A 16997-nucleotide genomic window follows, 5' to 3' on the forward strand; every position below is an offset into this window, starting at 1 on the left:
TTTTGAAAACAGAATTGATTTTTTTCTGATATTTTTTCCAAAAACCTTTGTTTCGCAATGATTATGGTTTTCACTGATTCAATCGTATCGTACCATCTTTGTTAGCCATTTCTTATATAATTTCATCATACATATTTACAGTTTATAAAATTTCTAATAAGATCTCTGTCATTCCGTGTTGCACTTTGAATTATTTGAACATCGGCCAGTGACGCCATCAGAAATTTCTACAGCTCAGAGATGCATCAGATGATTGTCGGCTGTTGCTTAGGGTGACCAAACAAACATTGCTGTCTCCCTGGAGGAGATAGAATGTTTGCCATGGTCACTAGGACAGAAGAGACAGAGACAATGGCTTCTGTGTGGAAGAGACATTCTGCCTCAGGAAATATGCAGCCTACACCCACACAAGCATATGAACAAACACACACACACATAGCTTCAAGAGGGAATGTATAATAAATGAAGCTCTTTTGTTTCACAAACTATAAAGACAAACTAATCAATCAAAACAGAATAAACAAGAGTAAAGGCAAGAGCTGCAAAATTAAAAACAAGCTGGATTAATAAATGAGAAAAAAAGATGCATGCACAGAGCAAACAGTAATTAAAGGTTCAAAGGCAAAAAATGTAGTCATCATTTTCCTATTATTCCCTTAAAGCCATATAACACAATGCAGCATGGCTCTACAGTACGATAAAATAAAACATTGTTTCAGCACACACATACACACAGTCACAAAGTAAAAGTCCTGGAGGACTTGAAAGGAGAGATAATGCAGCAAAACACATGGCATGAATATCAGAGTTGAGATCTGAGTTATAAATAATACTCATAGGAGCCTGACAGACATAGAGCAGGTCTGCCACACACACACACACACACACACAAGTTGTGTTTATTTCTTCTTCATTATGAAATATTTACTGTTGGTCAGTCAATATTCTGTCTTTGGTTGTGTCTGGTTTCTTCCCATACACATTCTTGTAAAGGTGAATCTGGACATTTTATCTCCAAAACAATGTCACAAACAATTTCAGAGTTTTCTTTAAAAGGCAATTCAGTAACAATGTTGTACTTTAGGGTTTGCAATGTGACATGACATGCTATACTCCATCTAAAACTATGATATTATATTTTATTAGTGACAGACCAGTATACTGCGTCAGCCAGGCCAATTAATCAATAATAATATTTACATAAAAAAATGTCAGTTCCAAAATCTTCCTACAGCCATAAAGGAATAGTTCGTTGAAAAAAATTTACATTTGCTGAAAATGTACTTACCCTCAGGCCATCCTAGATGTAGATGAGTTTGTTTCTTCATCAGAACAGATTTGGAGAAATTTAGCATTACATTACTTGTGGTGAATGGGTGCCATCAGAATAAGAGTCCAAACAGCTGATAAAAACATCACAATCATCCACAAGTAATCCACACAACATCAATGTCTAATGAAGTGAAAAGCTAAGAAACAAATCCATTATTACGGCATTTTAACTTTAAACTGTTGCTTCTGGCCAAAATACAACCTCATATGATATTTTTATCAGCTGTTTGGATGGCACCCATTCACTGCAGAGGATCCATGGGTGAGCCAGTGATGTAATGCTAAATTTTTCCAAATCTGTTCCCATGAAGAAACAAACTCATCTAGGATGGCCTGAAGGTGAGTACATTTTCAGCAAATTAAAATTTTTGGGTGAAAAAAAGTGAATTCATATAAACTGGAAGCTCTTGTCAACAAAAAGTACATCTTATTTAAAGACATTCTTTATGAAGGCCATTTTTGTAAGATGACAGTTGTGTAAACATGCATTAAATAGTGTCTTTTATAACTGATGACACAAACGGCTTGGCTCCAAATGTGTGGGGTTTCATCTCAGTTCTGCATTCTAGTCAGCTGCAGTGTTCATATGCAGAGGTCTGTTTGACCAAGACAGAGAGAGCAGGGATTCCCCTAGTAGCTGTGGAAAGATAACGTTCCTGTTATCTGACATTCTCCAAGAGTCGCACAAAAAACACAGAACAGTCTGAAGTCACATCCTGAGAGCTGTGGACACTCCAAATATTCACATTACATTATGTGTCCATTGTCAAAGAGGTCAAGTTCACAGTTCTCCGGAGAGGCCGGAAAATATAATTCCATTACTGTGTCCCTCCAAGAGGCAAAGATAGGAAAGGAGGAAAAGAGAAGGGGGATAAAGACATCATGGACACATGCCATCAACAGTAACATTTTCCACAGGATCTTCAAAGAACAATGGAAGAATTTTAGAGATACTGTAGAAACACACACACATCAAGCAGCTAACATTTAATTTGAATGACAACCCCAAAGGCAAAGTAGCAAGACTGACTTTCAGCACATGTACAGCAAATAAACTGCTCACGTCAAGCTCTCGGAAAAAGCATGTTGAGACACTAATCAACTGTTTCAAATCATCACTATGGGATTTAAGGTTTTTGGATGGGCTGCTAAATTTTGTATGTAAATGTAGTAAAATATCTTACTTTCCACATAAATGTCACTAATGAAAAGAAAATGTTTCATTTTTTAGTGAACTAATGTTTATGCCTTATGAGTTAATATGGTTACTGTCTCTTTTAGAATGACATTCGACAATAATAATATACAGTAACATAACATAACATAACATAACATGTGACCCAGGACCACAAAACCAGTCATAAGGGTCAATTTCTCGAAACTTTTCGAAAAAATGATTTATACATCATCTGAAAACTGAATAAATAAGCTTTCCATTGATGTATGGTTTGTTAGGACAATATTTGGCCGAGATACAACTATTTGAAAATCTGGAATCTGAAAAATATTGAGAAAAAAATCTAAATATTGAGAAAATCTCCTTTAAAGTTGTCCAAATGAAGTTCTTAGCAATGCATATTACTAATCAAAAATTAAGTTTTGATATATTTACGGTAGGAAATTTACAAAATATCTTCATGGAACATGATCTTTACTTAATATCCTAATGATTTTTGGCATAAAAGAAAAATCTATCGTTAGATTAGAGCTATCGTTATTTATCGCTTTTTTGGCTATTGCTTAAAATATACCCAAGCGACTTAAGACTGGTTTTGTGGCCCAGGGTCACATAACATAACATAACATAACATAACATAACATCACATAATAATAAAAATTTTATTACAATTTAAAATAACTTTTCTATTTTAATATCTTTTAAAATCTAATTTGTTCCTGTGATGCAAATCTGAATTTTCAGCATAATTACTCCAGTCTTCAGTGTCCCATGATCCTTCAGAATCATGAAGAATCATGTCCCATTCCTTATTATTATCAATGTTAATATTTTCATGGAAATCATGATACCAAGATTTTTTTTCAGGATTCTTTGATAAATTGAAAGTTCAAAAGAACAGCATTTTAAAAAAAAACAAATATTTTCTAACATTCTAAATGTCTTTACTGTCACTTTTGACCAATTTAATGCATCTTAGCATTCATTTATTTTAAAAATAACTGTTTTTAACGTTTAATATAATATAAGCTATCGTTATTTATCGTTTTTTTGGCTATTGCTTAAAATAAACCCAAGCGACTTAAGACTGGTTTTGTGGCCCAGGGTCACATAACATAACATAACATAACATCACATAATAATAAAAATTTTATTACAATTTAAAATAACTTTTCTATTTTAATATCTTTTAAAATCTAATTTGTTCCTGTGATGCAAATCTGAATTTTCAGCATAATTACTCCAGTCTTCAGTGTCCCATGATCCTTCAGAATCATGAAGAATCATGTCCCATTCCTTATTATTATCAATGTTAATATTTTCATGGAAATCATGATACCAAGATTTTTTTTCAGGATTCTTTGATAAATTGAAAGTTCAAAAGAACAGCATTTTAAAAAAAAACAAATATTTTCTAACATTCTAAATGTCTTTACTGTCACTTTTGACCAATTTAATGCATCTTAGCATTCATTTATTTTAAAAATAACTGTTTTTAACGTTTAATATAATATAATATAATATAATATAATATAAGCATATATAACCCTTGGGGATGCAGTGCCAAAATGTCCGTGTCTAACATTGATGCATTTGCACAATTTACTTCAGAACTTCCTGTCTTTGTGGTCACATATTACATCAGAAATCCAACTGCTACCAGTGACGACAGGAAACGTCTTTTACTTAACAAGCTAGTAAGTGCCACTTAGACATGAGCATCCATGTCACTGCACTACATTTATTCCTGAAACAAGAACAAGCTGTTACTGGTTACAGGAACATGTCAAACCAAACTACAGGCTAATGGATTCTGACCTAACTTTATGTAAAACGTGATACTTTAATTGACAGTTTTATATCTCTAACAATTTATTTCAGAGTACAGAATGAAATGTGTGGTGTGAAACCCTCGGCCCAAGTTACCAAATGCTGTAAGACGGCAGCCGTTGGGAGTGTTTGCACTGACTTCCCCCACCAGAACACATGAGGTCAAGAAGAAATAAACACTGAAACCCAGCAGAAACAGTGAGTCTGGACTATGAAAGAGCAGTTCATTTATCAATGTCCTTTCCACATAAACACATTTTTACACACTTAATACATCACCATGGATATGGAAACTGCGAAAACGGTCGTGCATGACTACAGGCATGGCGCCTTACGTGTTGACCAGAATGCTTCACTAAATACACAGCTCTTAGTGAAGCATGTCAAAGAGTGATCCAGGAGAACTTCTGCCTGAAGAAAGACGAGAGAAAACAAAGATCTTCCCACAAACACACACACACACACCATCTTGAGAAACGGCACATGTGTTGCAGCAGGTGGTGTGTCTTTGAAAGTCCAAAAAAGGACATTAGTGACCAGCATTCTGTTGTTTTGCCACATGGTCTTATCTAAGCTTTTAACGACCGTTGACAATAGGAAAAACACTCACACAGCTGACCTCACTTATCCCAAAGACATGAGAACAGCTGGATAAATTGTGAGGGTGTAATTAAACAAAATGGCACCGGTGGGCCTTTAAAACAGCTTTTTGGGGTAAAAACAGCCTGGAATCAGTCACACTGACACTATGAGATCATTCACCTCCACCTTGTAAATGCAAAATATATCCATAATACGAATCCTCTCAACTCAGGCGATGGACCAATTCACTTTTATGACCAATTTCACCAAAAGCTCCATAGATTTCACTAGAATTTGACTGAAATGTATTTTATAAGATTCTACATATCTATCACTTATTGCATGTAAGGACAAATTGTTTAGCAACAGGCAACCAACCATAAACCGCCTCATTAAATTATTCACATATACGTGAATCACAGAACTTATTTAAAACTATTCCATTGAATCCTACATATTTTCATTTTTAATCAAAACAAATTTTATGTGGGCCTAGTTGCATCATGTTCCGAACACAAAATCATGCCGAACTGAAAATAAAGATCTTCCCACAAACACACACACACAGACACACACCATCTTGAGAAACGGCACATGTGTTGCAGCAGGTGGTGTGTCTTTGAAAGTCCAAAAAAGGACATTAGTGACCAGCATTCTGTTGTTTTGCCACATGGTCTTATCTAAGCTTTTAACGACCGTTGACAATAGGAAAAACACTCACACAGCTGACCTCACTTATCCCAAAGACATGAGAACAGCTGGATAAATTGTGAGGGTGTAATTAAACAAAATGGCACCGGTGGGCCTTTAAAACAGCTTTTTGGGGTAAAAACAGCCTGGAATCAGTCACACTGACACTATGAGGTCATTCACCTCCACCTTGTAAATGCAAAATATATCCATAATACGAATCCTCTCAACTCAGGCGATGGACCAATTCACTTTTATGACCAATTTCACCAAAAGCTCCATAGATTTCACTAGAATTTGACTGAAATGTATTTTATAAGATTCTACATATCTATCACTTATTGCATGTAAGGACAAATTGTTTAGCAACAGGCAACCAACCATAAACCGCCTCATTAAATTATTCACATATACGTGAATCACAGAACTTATTTAAAACTATTCCATTGAATCCTACATATTTTCATTTTTAATCAAAACAAATTTTATGTGGGCCTAGTTGCATCATGTTCCGAACACAAAATCATGCCGAACTCAAGTGCCTTGCTGAAAACATTTTGTTCTAAAATCAGCTCAAAATATCAAACATGTTAGATATTCTCCGACTGGATGGAATCATAGTCTGAAGCTTAAAACAATTAGTCTGTGTCATCATACGATATGCAATTTTCTATGAAATTTGTGAAATCTGCCTGCCCAAAATACCTCAGACTATCGACAGTTAGTGTCAAGACTGCAAATCAGGGCAAATATTTGGGCAAAATTTATGTAGTGTATTTCCAGCCTTAAGTGTAAAGAAAACAACGTGAGGCTAATTTTCATATGAAATTCCATGAGAGGCACTCAAAAAATTCCTGGCCTTGTATGCTTAACTCTTGGTTATTGCTCTTCTTCAAGTCAAATGAGCAGGAAAAAAAGCCTGTCTCCAATGTAAACCAGTAATAAAACACTGTAATAGGTCTGTCATTACTAAGGAGACCCAAACCAAGAGGCATTTCCCTCTCTAAACCCAAACTCCAGAGGAGGTATTTCACACAGTGAAAAAGAAACAATGGTAACTTCTACCAAGAAGCTAATTTTCATATGAAATTCCATAAGAGGCACTCAAAAAATTCCTGGCCTTGTATGCTTAACTCTTGGTTATTGCTCTTCTTCAAGTCAAATCAGCAGGAAAAAAAGCCTGTCTCCAATGTAAACCAGTAATAAAACACTGTAATAGGTCTGTCATTACTAAGGAGACCCAAACCAAGAGGCATTTCCCTCTCTAAACCCAAACTCCAGAGGAGGTATTTCACACAGTGAAAAAGAAACAATGGTAACTTCTACCAAGAAAAAAAATCTTTCCTTTTTTGCCCTCTTTTTTCCTCAACTTTTGGGTTATTGATAACATGCATAAAACATTTCAAAACTGTCTGAACAAAAACATAAAACAAGAAAAGCAATGTTGGACTAATTTAGTGAAGGGGAATGTGTCTTTTTTGAGAAAGACAGTGGTTTTGTTCATAGTAAGCAAAGCAAGCAATCTCCTCTCCTGAGTGAACCCAGTCAGCTGCCGTCACAGCTGCTTACAGGCATTCTAAAGCAACAACTGATGTGCTCAGAGATCTGCCCTCCCCCTCATGGGCCTAATGCACACACACACACATATTCTAACTGTCTGCTTGCAGCATGCATTCACCCTCCCTCCCTTCGATCCTTCAACAAAGCTTCAGAGTTGAAGTTCCATCCAGAACAGGCACATTTGGAGCCTTTGTCCCAGTCTCCCTCCACTGCGCCTGAATTAGGACAGACTCCATCACCGCAGGGCTCAGGAAAGGACATCCGAAGCAGTTACCGAGAAAAGTATGACTAAAAGATGTACAAAAGAGTACAAAAGATTACAAATGCTGTAAACAAGCACACACAAGCATATGTACACTATGTCATTTTGAGATATTTTATGAGCGTTTACATGAAGAGTATACATAAAATATAAAAAGGTAAATATATAAAAATATAAATAATAATGACATTTAAATTCTATAAAATAATACAGAAATAAAAATGCAAATATAACTGATTAAAATTACTTATAAAATGTAAAAAATAAAATATAAAATAATAAAAATATATCCAAAGTTTTGTGAATTTAGTATTTTTTTCATGTCATTACATTGTTTAGAGCATAAGAAAAAAAAAGGATGAAAAATTATATTTTCATTCATATGTTATGTTATGTCCTCTGTAGAGGACAACTGGACTTTAAAAATTCCTGTTTTTTTTTTTAATAAAAAGACATGAATAGACATGAAAACACAAAAACAGTGGGATTTTTTTTATCACCAATCAATTTTTATTTTTATACCAAACTTTGTATAAAGAAGATTCTCAACTATGTTATGAAAGATATAACAGAATGATTTGTTATACCAGTTTGCTTTATGCAATATGTGTGTGAAATGGTCATAAACGGGTTTTCCCATTTTAAACAATGTATACACTGTATCTTATTTACATATTAATGTGTTTTGGGGGCAACAAGTAATGAAAAAATAAGTATAATAATTGGCAAGATTTTCATAATATCTAATATTTCATAGGAATACACTTGTTTCTTCCAAAATGCGTAGGTCCTGGTGTCCTCTACAGTGGACATGTATGAAATCAATATTCTGTTTCGTAACAGAAAGTCATATTTTGACATAGAAAATTGAAAATAATCTAAACTTTATGTAAACAAATATAAAATAATAATAATTAAATAGTAAATGATATATTCAGTAATATAAAAATTAAATCCCCAAAAAAAAAAAAAAAGCCAAACAAAATTGTTGCCTTCATTATTTTGAGTTTTAAGAATGCCTCATTTTTTACAGTGTGGAGAGAAAGAACGAGAATAGATAAAAAGCACTTAAAGACGGGCCTTTCAGCACTTTAGGTCAGATTTCTATAAACACAGACAGACACTCGAGACATAGACACAATACTTTATGTTCCTTCAAGAACTAGCTCCCTGTAACATGGACCATTAGCTGTGCATGTCTCAGCCATTTCTATGCTGACGTCCAACAAAAACACATCAAGACACAGTCCAGACTGGGATGAAGTTGTCGATTGTCAGTCAGAAGGGCTTTTTACTGCCTTGTTAAGCTTCGTTTTGAAAAGAGCTTTGAATGACACCTGTTTCTCTTCGTGGAATCCATTAAAAGTCTACCATTCATAAGAAAAGAGAAGATAAAGTCCTTTCCAGAGTTATGAGGGAGAAAGTTCACATCTGGGTTTCCTGCTGGGAAGTTCTGTGGAGTGAAAATAGTCTCAATACCTTCGATAAATACGCGCAAAAGATCCACACACATGCACAGCAATCCACAAATGCGTGCAAAAGATCCACACACGCTCCATTCATAAATGCATGCATCTATATAAACATTAATGTCTTTACTCAAAATACAATCTACAAATGTGACCCTGGAGCACAAAACCAGTCTTAAGTCGCTGGGGTATATTTGTAGCAATAGCCAAAAATACACTGTATGGGTCAAAATTATTGATTTTTCTTTGATGCCAAAAATCATTAGGACATTAAGTAAAGATCATGTTCCATAAAGAACATGGAATTACAAGCAAGAATAGACCATTTAAGGATTGTATGCACACATTTATTAATGGAGCATGTGTGGATTGCCGTGCACATTTGTGAATCTCTTGTGCGCATTTGTGGATTGCTGTGCACATGTGTGGATCACTTGTGCGTATTTGTCGAAGGTATTGAGACTGTTTTCACTCCATAAAGTTCAAATGGTGAAGACCTCTTCCAATAAACCACATTCAAATGGATGGAAAATATTAGTGGCATTTGCTAAGGCTAGCATCACTTTTACTATTGCTATTACTTAAACTATTAATTCTAGGGCAATACCTTTACATCATGATATTAGTCATTTGTCCATTTATAAACCTCTGTTTAATCCTCAGGGTTTAGTCAGTCTATTTCTGTGAGTGGGCTGGAGAAAATGAGCGAGGCGAAGACATTTGACCATGTGGACGATGAGGGATTTTCTTGTCTGAGTCAATCTGGCAACCCAGGGTCAGGCAGCTGACATCATCACGCCGCTGACAGCCCTCTGTGCCTGACACTGCTGACACCAAACACCCTAGAGTGCACTTGGGCTGTCTGATTCCCAGCCTTACAGATAACACAATACAGAAGAAATGCTTTATGCCAGCCAAAGACTTTAGACTGCAGAAAACACATAAAGAGCTGACAGAGTGATTTATAATATGTTGCACTGACTATTAAAAAAAAAACTGTTAGAAATTTTCATGGCTGTCAAATCAGCAAACCAGTCATGATCTTGACCCCTGACCCTACCGCTAACCCTGACAGCCGCTCCGTTAATGCAGAGATAGAGTAACATTCCAATGACAGGAAGTCTTAAAAGACATGCATGCCTCTGGCACTCCTGTTTATGATCACAGAAAGGAATGTGGTTGTTTCCATAGATTTTATCCTTAATTTAGTAATCCTTCATTTTTATGCTAGTCATATTACATTGCACAATAGTTTTTCTATGTATTTCAAATAATGATCATTTACAGTACACTACTACTCAAAAGTTTGGGGTCAGTGAAATTTTTCAATGTTTTTGAAAGTCTCTACATTTCACCAAATAAATAAATAACAGTAAAAACAGTAATATTGTGAAATATTATTACAACTTAAAATAACTGTTTTTATTTGAATATATTTTAAAATTTAATTTATTCCTGTGATGTCAAATTCTGATTTGATGATCAAGAAACAGTTCTGCTTAATAATTTTTTTTTTTAGAATTACTTTATGAATATAAGGTTTAAAACAGCTTTTAAAGTCTTTTTTATATATATATATAAAATTACAAATGTACTTATGGTCACTTTTGAATGTAAAGGATCCTTGCTGAATAAAAAGATGAATTTCTTTTTGAAAAAAGTCTTAGCCCAAACTTCTACAAAGTTGTGTAAATAACCCATTAAAGGGATATAAAACGTTTGTCATCATTTACTCACCCACGTGTTATTCCAAACCTCTATGACTTTTTTTTATTTGAAGATATTTCCAAAATTGTTTATGAACTGTTTTTGCCTATACAATGAAAGTCTATGGGGTCCAAAAAAATTTTTTCAATAAATTATTTTGTGTTCCACAGACGAACAGTTCACATAGTTAAAAAAAAATTACAATTTGTCATTATTTACTCACCTTCATATGTATTTATATTAATAGTTTTTTTCTTTTTTTGGTGTTTGGTGAAAAAGTCATACAGGTTTAGAACAGCATATGATGATAGGGTGATTAAAGGATGACAGAATTTTCATTTTTGTTTGAACTACCTCTAAGTTAAGCAACCTGTTGATTCTGAATCTTAGACATGCATTAAAATAAAAAAGCATGTTCTACAATGTGTAACTCTATCCAAACAGCACCAAGAGCAGCTGAAAACACTGGAGAGGTTCAGATATCACTTACAGCACAGATGAAGTCCCAGTCAGCCTTCCAGCACCCCATTCATAATCAAAAGTGACTTGCCCTTTTTTCCCTCGTCTGCTTTCCATCATTTTCTGATCTCCCACATGGTCCTGGAGTTTTAGGATGGGGTTGCATTTATACAGTAACAGAAGATTCCACAGCGAGAGTCTAGAGATATCCTGAATAAACCCTTTCTGATACCGTGAGGCCTTTTGCTGTCATGAACTGAATTCAATCATCGCAGCGTTAGAATCCAAAGCTTTCCGAAGCTATAAACCTTTAAACAAATTCTCTAATAGTTTGTGTATGATCTCAAAGTGCCTTTTTGTAATTTAGAGTGATTAATAATCCAAATACAACCAATTAGAAATAAATACTGGCCTTGTTTAACACCACATGTTGAGTTTCCCTCATTCGAACAAAGGAACTAAGAGCTGTTGCACAACCGTTCCACACAAACACCTGATATCCACCTACCCAGGATGCACCTGGGCCATCTGTAGCCTTGATATGCAACAGTTTGCAAAAAAGTGCATTTTAGGCTTTCATTACCAGAGATATTAATAAACCAAGTGGGACAAATTGAGAAAAGCACCACAGCGGTCAACGTCGAGTCTCTGGAGGGAGTGAGTGTGTGTAGGGGGTGTTCACTGGCTGTGCTTGAACATTCCAGCGGACTGACTAGCCCGTGACACATGGTAACAATTAAAGACGCTGTTATATGCAGAAAGCAGAAGGACACGAGAGAGAAAGAGGGAGACCATGTTTGCAAGAAAGACTGCTTGTTGTTGTTCAGAAAAAGAAAGCCTGACTCTCTGATTATTCTGGATGGAAATCCTTCTTTTCGTGGCCAAAGATTACATAGAGCTGAATCTGGAGATAAACTCTGGGAACAGACCAAAAATTATAACACGCAATGTCCACCAGAAACAATGTCAGAGGTGTACTAGAGGGGCGAATCGATAAAACCTGGAAAGCTCTGGTTTATGGGCCAGGAAAGTGTTACATGCAGAGAAACAGAGCACGACTTGGCAGAGATAAGTCACTGTGCTGATGAAGCCACTAAAGCACAGGAAAACATGCTATGACTTCAATTTAAATCAAATGAAATTTCCCCTCTGGGATAAAGCATGTCAATAGGGAACTGAATTCACTTTGTGAAGAGGGGCATTCACTTCAGAGGGAAACAGAGAGACAGCCCAAGTACTAAATTGTCACTACATCCTCCACTGATCATGTGCATGTGATTTTAAGTCTTGCAAATATAAACATATAGTTTTGTGGTAAACTGAACATTGTTATTGCTGTTCAATCTATCACAAAGTCTGTTTATTGTCAAATGTCAAGGTTGAAAACAACATTTTGTTGAAACTGCAACACTGAATGAATAACAATAACAAAATGTAATTAAATTAAAATATAAAAAATATATATATTTTTTAATTTAAACAAAAATAATTTTAAAAATCACAGTGTGCTTATTTACAAATGTCAAGGTTGAAGACAACATTTTGCTGTTGTAATATCTGATATAAATAAAATAATTATAAAGATAATATAAAAAATTACATTTTCCTTATTTACGGACAATTTATTAAAGAGCAAATAAATAATGTATTATTTATTTTACAGCGAATATTATGTAGCAAAAATATTATTTTAATTGACTGACAGCCTTTTAACAAATTATGTTGCTAAAATGAACTATTAATCATATTTTTGGCAGAGCCAGTGAAGATCTGAACTGCTGAAGTAGAAAAAAAATCCTCAAGAAAAGGGGGACACTCATCCAATCAATTTTGTTAATCATGTGCTCATCATCTCTATCCCCTGACTCACTCTTTCTCTCCCTAACTAACTATCCAAAATTCCTCCAGCAACCCCCTCTGTCCCGGCTCTCTGGGTCTGTAGGACTATTTAAAGCACCTGTTACTAGATGGACCCCAGAGCGCAGCTGTCTATCTATCAATCATTCACTCACTCAGGGGCTAAACGCTGAAGACCCTGTCCCAAAGCTATCATCATTCATCACTTACACCCAAAACTCACAGGTATTCTACTCCTATTTTTCCACAAACTGCTTGTTCACTTCTCAATATGCAAAGAAACTATCAGCATTATTTTATGCATTTCAACTATATTATATTTAATATAAAATCACTGAACCTGGTAGAGCTATATTGCTCGCAAAAGTACTGAAATATAGTTTTTCCATCTCATATTATTTCCATTACAAAAGCATTGTGATGAACATTGTTCAAATGTAATGTTTTTTGTTTTGTTTTGTTACATTTTTTACGTTTACATTACATTTTGTTGAAATTGCAAGAATAAAAAATGTATATAATAACAACAATACTACTACTAATAATTACAAATAAATACATTCAAATAAAAATATAATTAAGTAAAACAAATAAATAAGTAAATTATAAAAGAACCTTTCTCGCACAAACCGTTTTCCATTCCCCCAAGAAACATTGCATTCTCTCACAAAATATTTGTGTTTTCCTCCCATTTCATTTTTTTTTGTTTTTTTTTGTTATCATCACCATGTCCTTGAGGTGCTCCGTATTGTTTTCATACATACATGTAAATGTAAATGTATATATTCTCACACTTTATGGTACATCAGCATGAGTGACTGAGTGCGTAGTGATAAAATAAATGAGGTGAGTGGTATTTCCTGTAGTGGCAGCAGGCCAACCCCCATGTGACACAGTTCACACACACACACACACACACACACACACGGTTTCTTGGATAAGGGTGCAAGAGTTTTTCCTGCACCTCTGTCACCCTACACTCTTGCATAAGGGGAGTTTGAGAGGCAGGTGCCTTTCTGGAAAGATCCGTCTCATTGCCAATGACAGCTGGGCTGAAAGCACTACCGTTATGTGCCAGCATGTGAGACGGTTGGCTCCTTCCCCCAAAACCAGTATAGGAGGACCACATCTGCAGTCAAAGACCAATCAAATAATCATTGGTCAAATATAGTATTTATTATGAACATATCAGTTCCATAACAGTAATAGGAATGAACATTGCCCTTTGTCTGTTGTACGTCTAGTTGTTTTGAAAGAATGCCATGCTGCCGGTCCCTGACACCCACTTAGACATCAGAACAATATAAGGCTTTTGCCACTGCAAAAATACAGCACTGACCTTTAAACAGATCCCAGAGTCATTTTATAGAAGATCCAGAAACAGGCATTGTACTTTTTGATTTATATGTCTGATAATATTTGGTGAATTACGATGAAACATAATTAAGTTCTCTTAAATCAGCCAAATTTACAGCCTTTTACTGATGATTGGGCATTAGTTTAGAATCAGACTGTCAGTCTACCACTAAAAGCACTGGAATATAAATATAATAGATAAATGCAATAACAAAAACAAATTCCCAAAAATCCTTCCATGTTTCACAAATTAAGGCTAAACTCTAATCAATGATCATTTCATGCCTGCAGGTCCTTTCCAAATGAGATGGATCCACAAATTCATAATATTGATCCTGAGCTGGGTTTGGGACCGTGTCCTGAAGCCCAGGGGTACAAAATGCACCCCAAAATGTACTAATGCTGTCCTAGGATCTGGTTTTGCCTCATATAATTTTGTCCATATGGACAGGATGTCAGATCACAGAAAACAATAAGATTCAAATTAATGATAATTATATATTTATATATCAGCCAATATTGGTCACTTTGAGATTATCTGCATCAGCCAACACCTATCATGTCAACAGATAATGCACATATGATGTTTCAAACTATTTGATGTATAACATTAACATATATTATAACATTGTATATATTAGTCATATTTAATGCACATTCAAACAAATATCATGATACTTTGATTCATAATTGGAATGCACATGCACTACTAATCTGTCAAACTGTATATTGGCCTAATATTTAGTGATGAAAAGCATTATATTGTGTCTTTAATGAGCACATTATTATGCACAAAAGGCAAAAATCATTCACATTCTTTATGGATATCTGTATGGTCCATGATCACATGTTCGTTCAGCCTTCAGCTGTCCATTCAAAGAAAAATGAGTGTGGGCAATCTAAAATAATTATTTACAACTTCCAAAATTATAATTAATGGAATTACAACAAATGAGAATCAATATTTACAGTTAAAATGGAAAACAGACCCATTATGATAGCTAATTATGGTAGTTTGTGTGGTCTGACCCCCCTAATTAAAGCTTGAGCCCCCCCACAGAACGTTCAAACAAACAGTCGAGGAGGCTTTTTAAAAGTACGTTTCCTTTATACGTGAAAGTATAGGATTCAAGCGTTTCAACGAACGTTTCACTAGCCACAAAAGTCAGATTACAAGTCATAGTGTGCTAAGTAAACGCTTGCGAATTTAGACTGATGAGGTAACCATAGCAACAATAAGCGTTCCGTTATCGAACAGTATATCATCACTTGTCACTTAATTAAAGATTTACACATCACAATACCCTTTTTGTTTGTTTTTGATATCCTTAAAATAGGCTAGTTATGGTTAGCTAAATGGCATAAAATCGCACCAAAGCGCGACTGCCACCGAGCTGAGCGCATATTTATGCAATAAAACAGCACTTACCTATAGACACTAGTTTGATGTGTTCCCGTTCTAAAAACTCTAGCGCGACGGACACGTTCTCCAGCTTCATCTGCCTGAAATTGGGTCTGGCGTGGTACTTTCTGTACATTTTCTTTTGGCTGAGAACTTCCAGGAGCCCGATGAGCTTGAGCCCGTCGCTCAGGTCCTTCTGCAGGTCGTTGATCTTTTTGTTGAGGCATTTCAGGTGTTCGTTGCACCACCTGGTGAAGGTGTTCTGCTGGATCTTCTTCCAGGGCGCATCCTCCGCCAGGTCCTTCTCCGTGGCCGGCATCTCCTCGTCTCCGTCCTCACCGTTGTCGGTGCCCTGGTAATACTGCGGCGGCAGCTGCTGGTCGTAGTATGTATTATTGCTCATCATGTTTTTCCGAAGTTCTCGTGCCCCCCTTTTATGCGACAATTGGCGAGTTTTTACAGCGCGAGGGGGAGTGGGACAAGCGCGCGCGCACGCACTTCTGAGGGGAAAAAAAAGAAGGAAAGAAAACGAAAGAAAGTTTGAGAGTTGGAAGCGCGTGCGAAAAGGGCAGGGATAGACGTGTTTCTTCGGACAGAAACCAGCTTTGAACTAACTAAGAACGGTGGCGGAGCGAAAGTTTCCCGTTCAATTTTAAATTCTTCCAGCCGATACTTTTCAGAACGCACGCCGTCAGAAAAAGTTCGCTCCTGCTTTATTCACGTACGAAATAAAAGGAAAGACGGGAAAAGAGACGCGTCTTCATTTACTTGAATGGTTAAATGAAGTATGAGGCGCTTTAAAACTCTGAGACCCCTCCGGCAGGGCTCACACGTCAGTCTGCTGGATCTCCTGGTATGCTGCTGTCATCCTGACCATATACAACTGCGCGATGGATGGGGGATTCTCTAATCTGACCGAGATAGTGATACCGGCGCCCGATTGGGCGAAGCGCGCAGCGGGGAAGGGGATTGGACAGACCCCGAGCGCCGCGACAGTTGTGACTGTCATTTTTATTTTTAGGAACCCCAAATTGGGCACGTGTGGGGCTGGAGTTGCGCTTGTTGTAAAACTTGGGCTCTTTTTAACATTTGGGGCTGGAAAAAGCAAATGACAGCATTATTATGTCAGTGAGACAATTTAACACAGTATGCTAAAAATATATGGAAAAGGGATGACAGGCTGTTTATTAATAAATAATAAATAGTATGGCAGTTTAATAATAAACAATATTTTGGCTGCAGTTGACAAAACCTCTATTCCAGTCAATGAAGTCATACACTGTAAAACATTTTTTGTTCAATTTAGCTAGTGAT

At 35.9% G+C, this 16997-nt stretch overlaps 1 protein-coding gene across 2 annotated transcripts in view; it reads right to left on the reverse strand.

Annotated features, from left to right (window-relative positions):
* flncb (filamin C, gamma b (actin binding protein 280)) overlaps positions 1-16543 on the reverse strand; it is a 52974-nt gene extending 36431 nt beyond the window's left edge. For both annotated transcript variants that reach the window (XM_016444042.1, XM_016444041.1), the window contains exon 1: positions 15711-16543. In XM_016444042.1, the coding sequence (XP_016299528.1) occupies positions 15711-16089 (379 nt within the window). In that variant the 5' untranslated portion in view covers positions 16090-16543. The remainder of the gene's footprint in view (positions 1-15710) is intronic.
* Between the last annotated feature and the right edge of the window lie 454 nt (positions 16544-16997).

The sequence above is a fragment of the Sinocyclocheilus anshuiensis genome, unplaced genomic scaffold (assembly GCF_001515605.1).
Source record: "Sinocyclocheilus anshuiensis isolate Anshui unplaced genomic scaffold, SAMN03320099.WGS_v1.1 scaffold183, whole genome shotgun sequence".
NCBI classification, from domain to species: Eukaryota; Metazoa; Chordata; class Actinopteri; order Cypriniformes; family Cyprinidae; genus Sinocyclocheilus; species Sinocyclocheilus anshuiensis.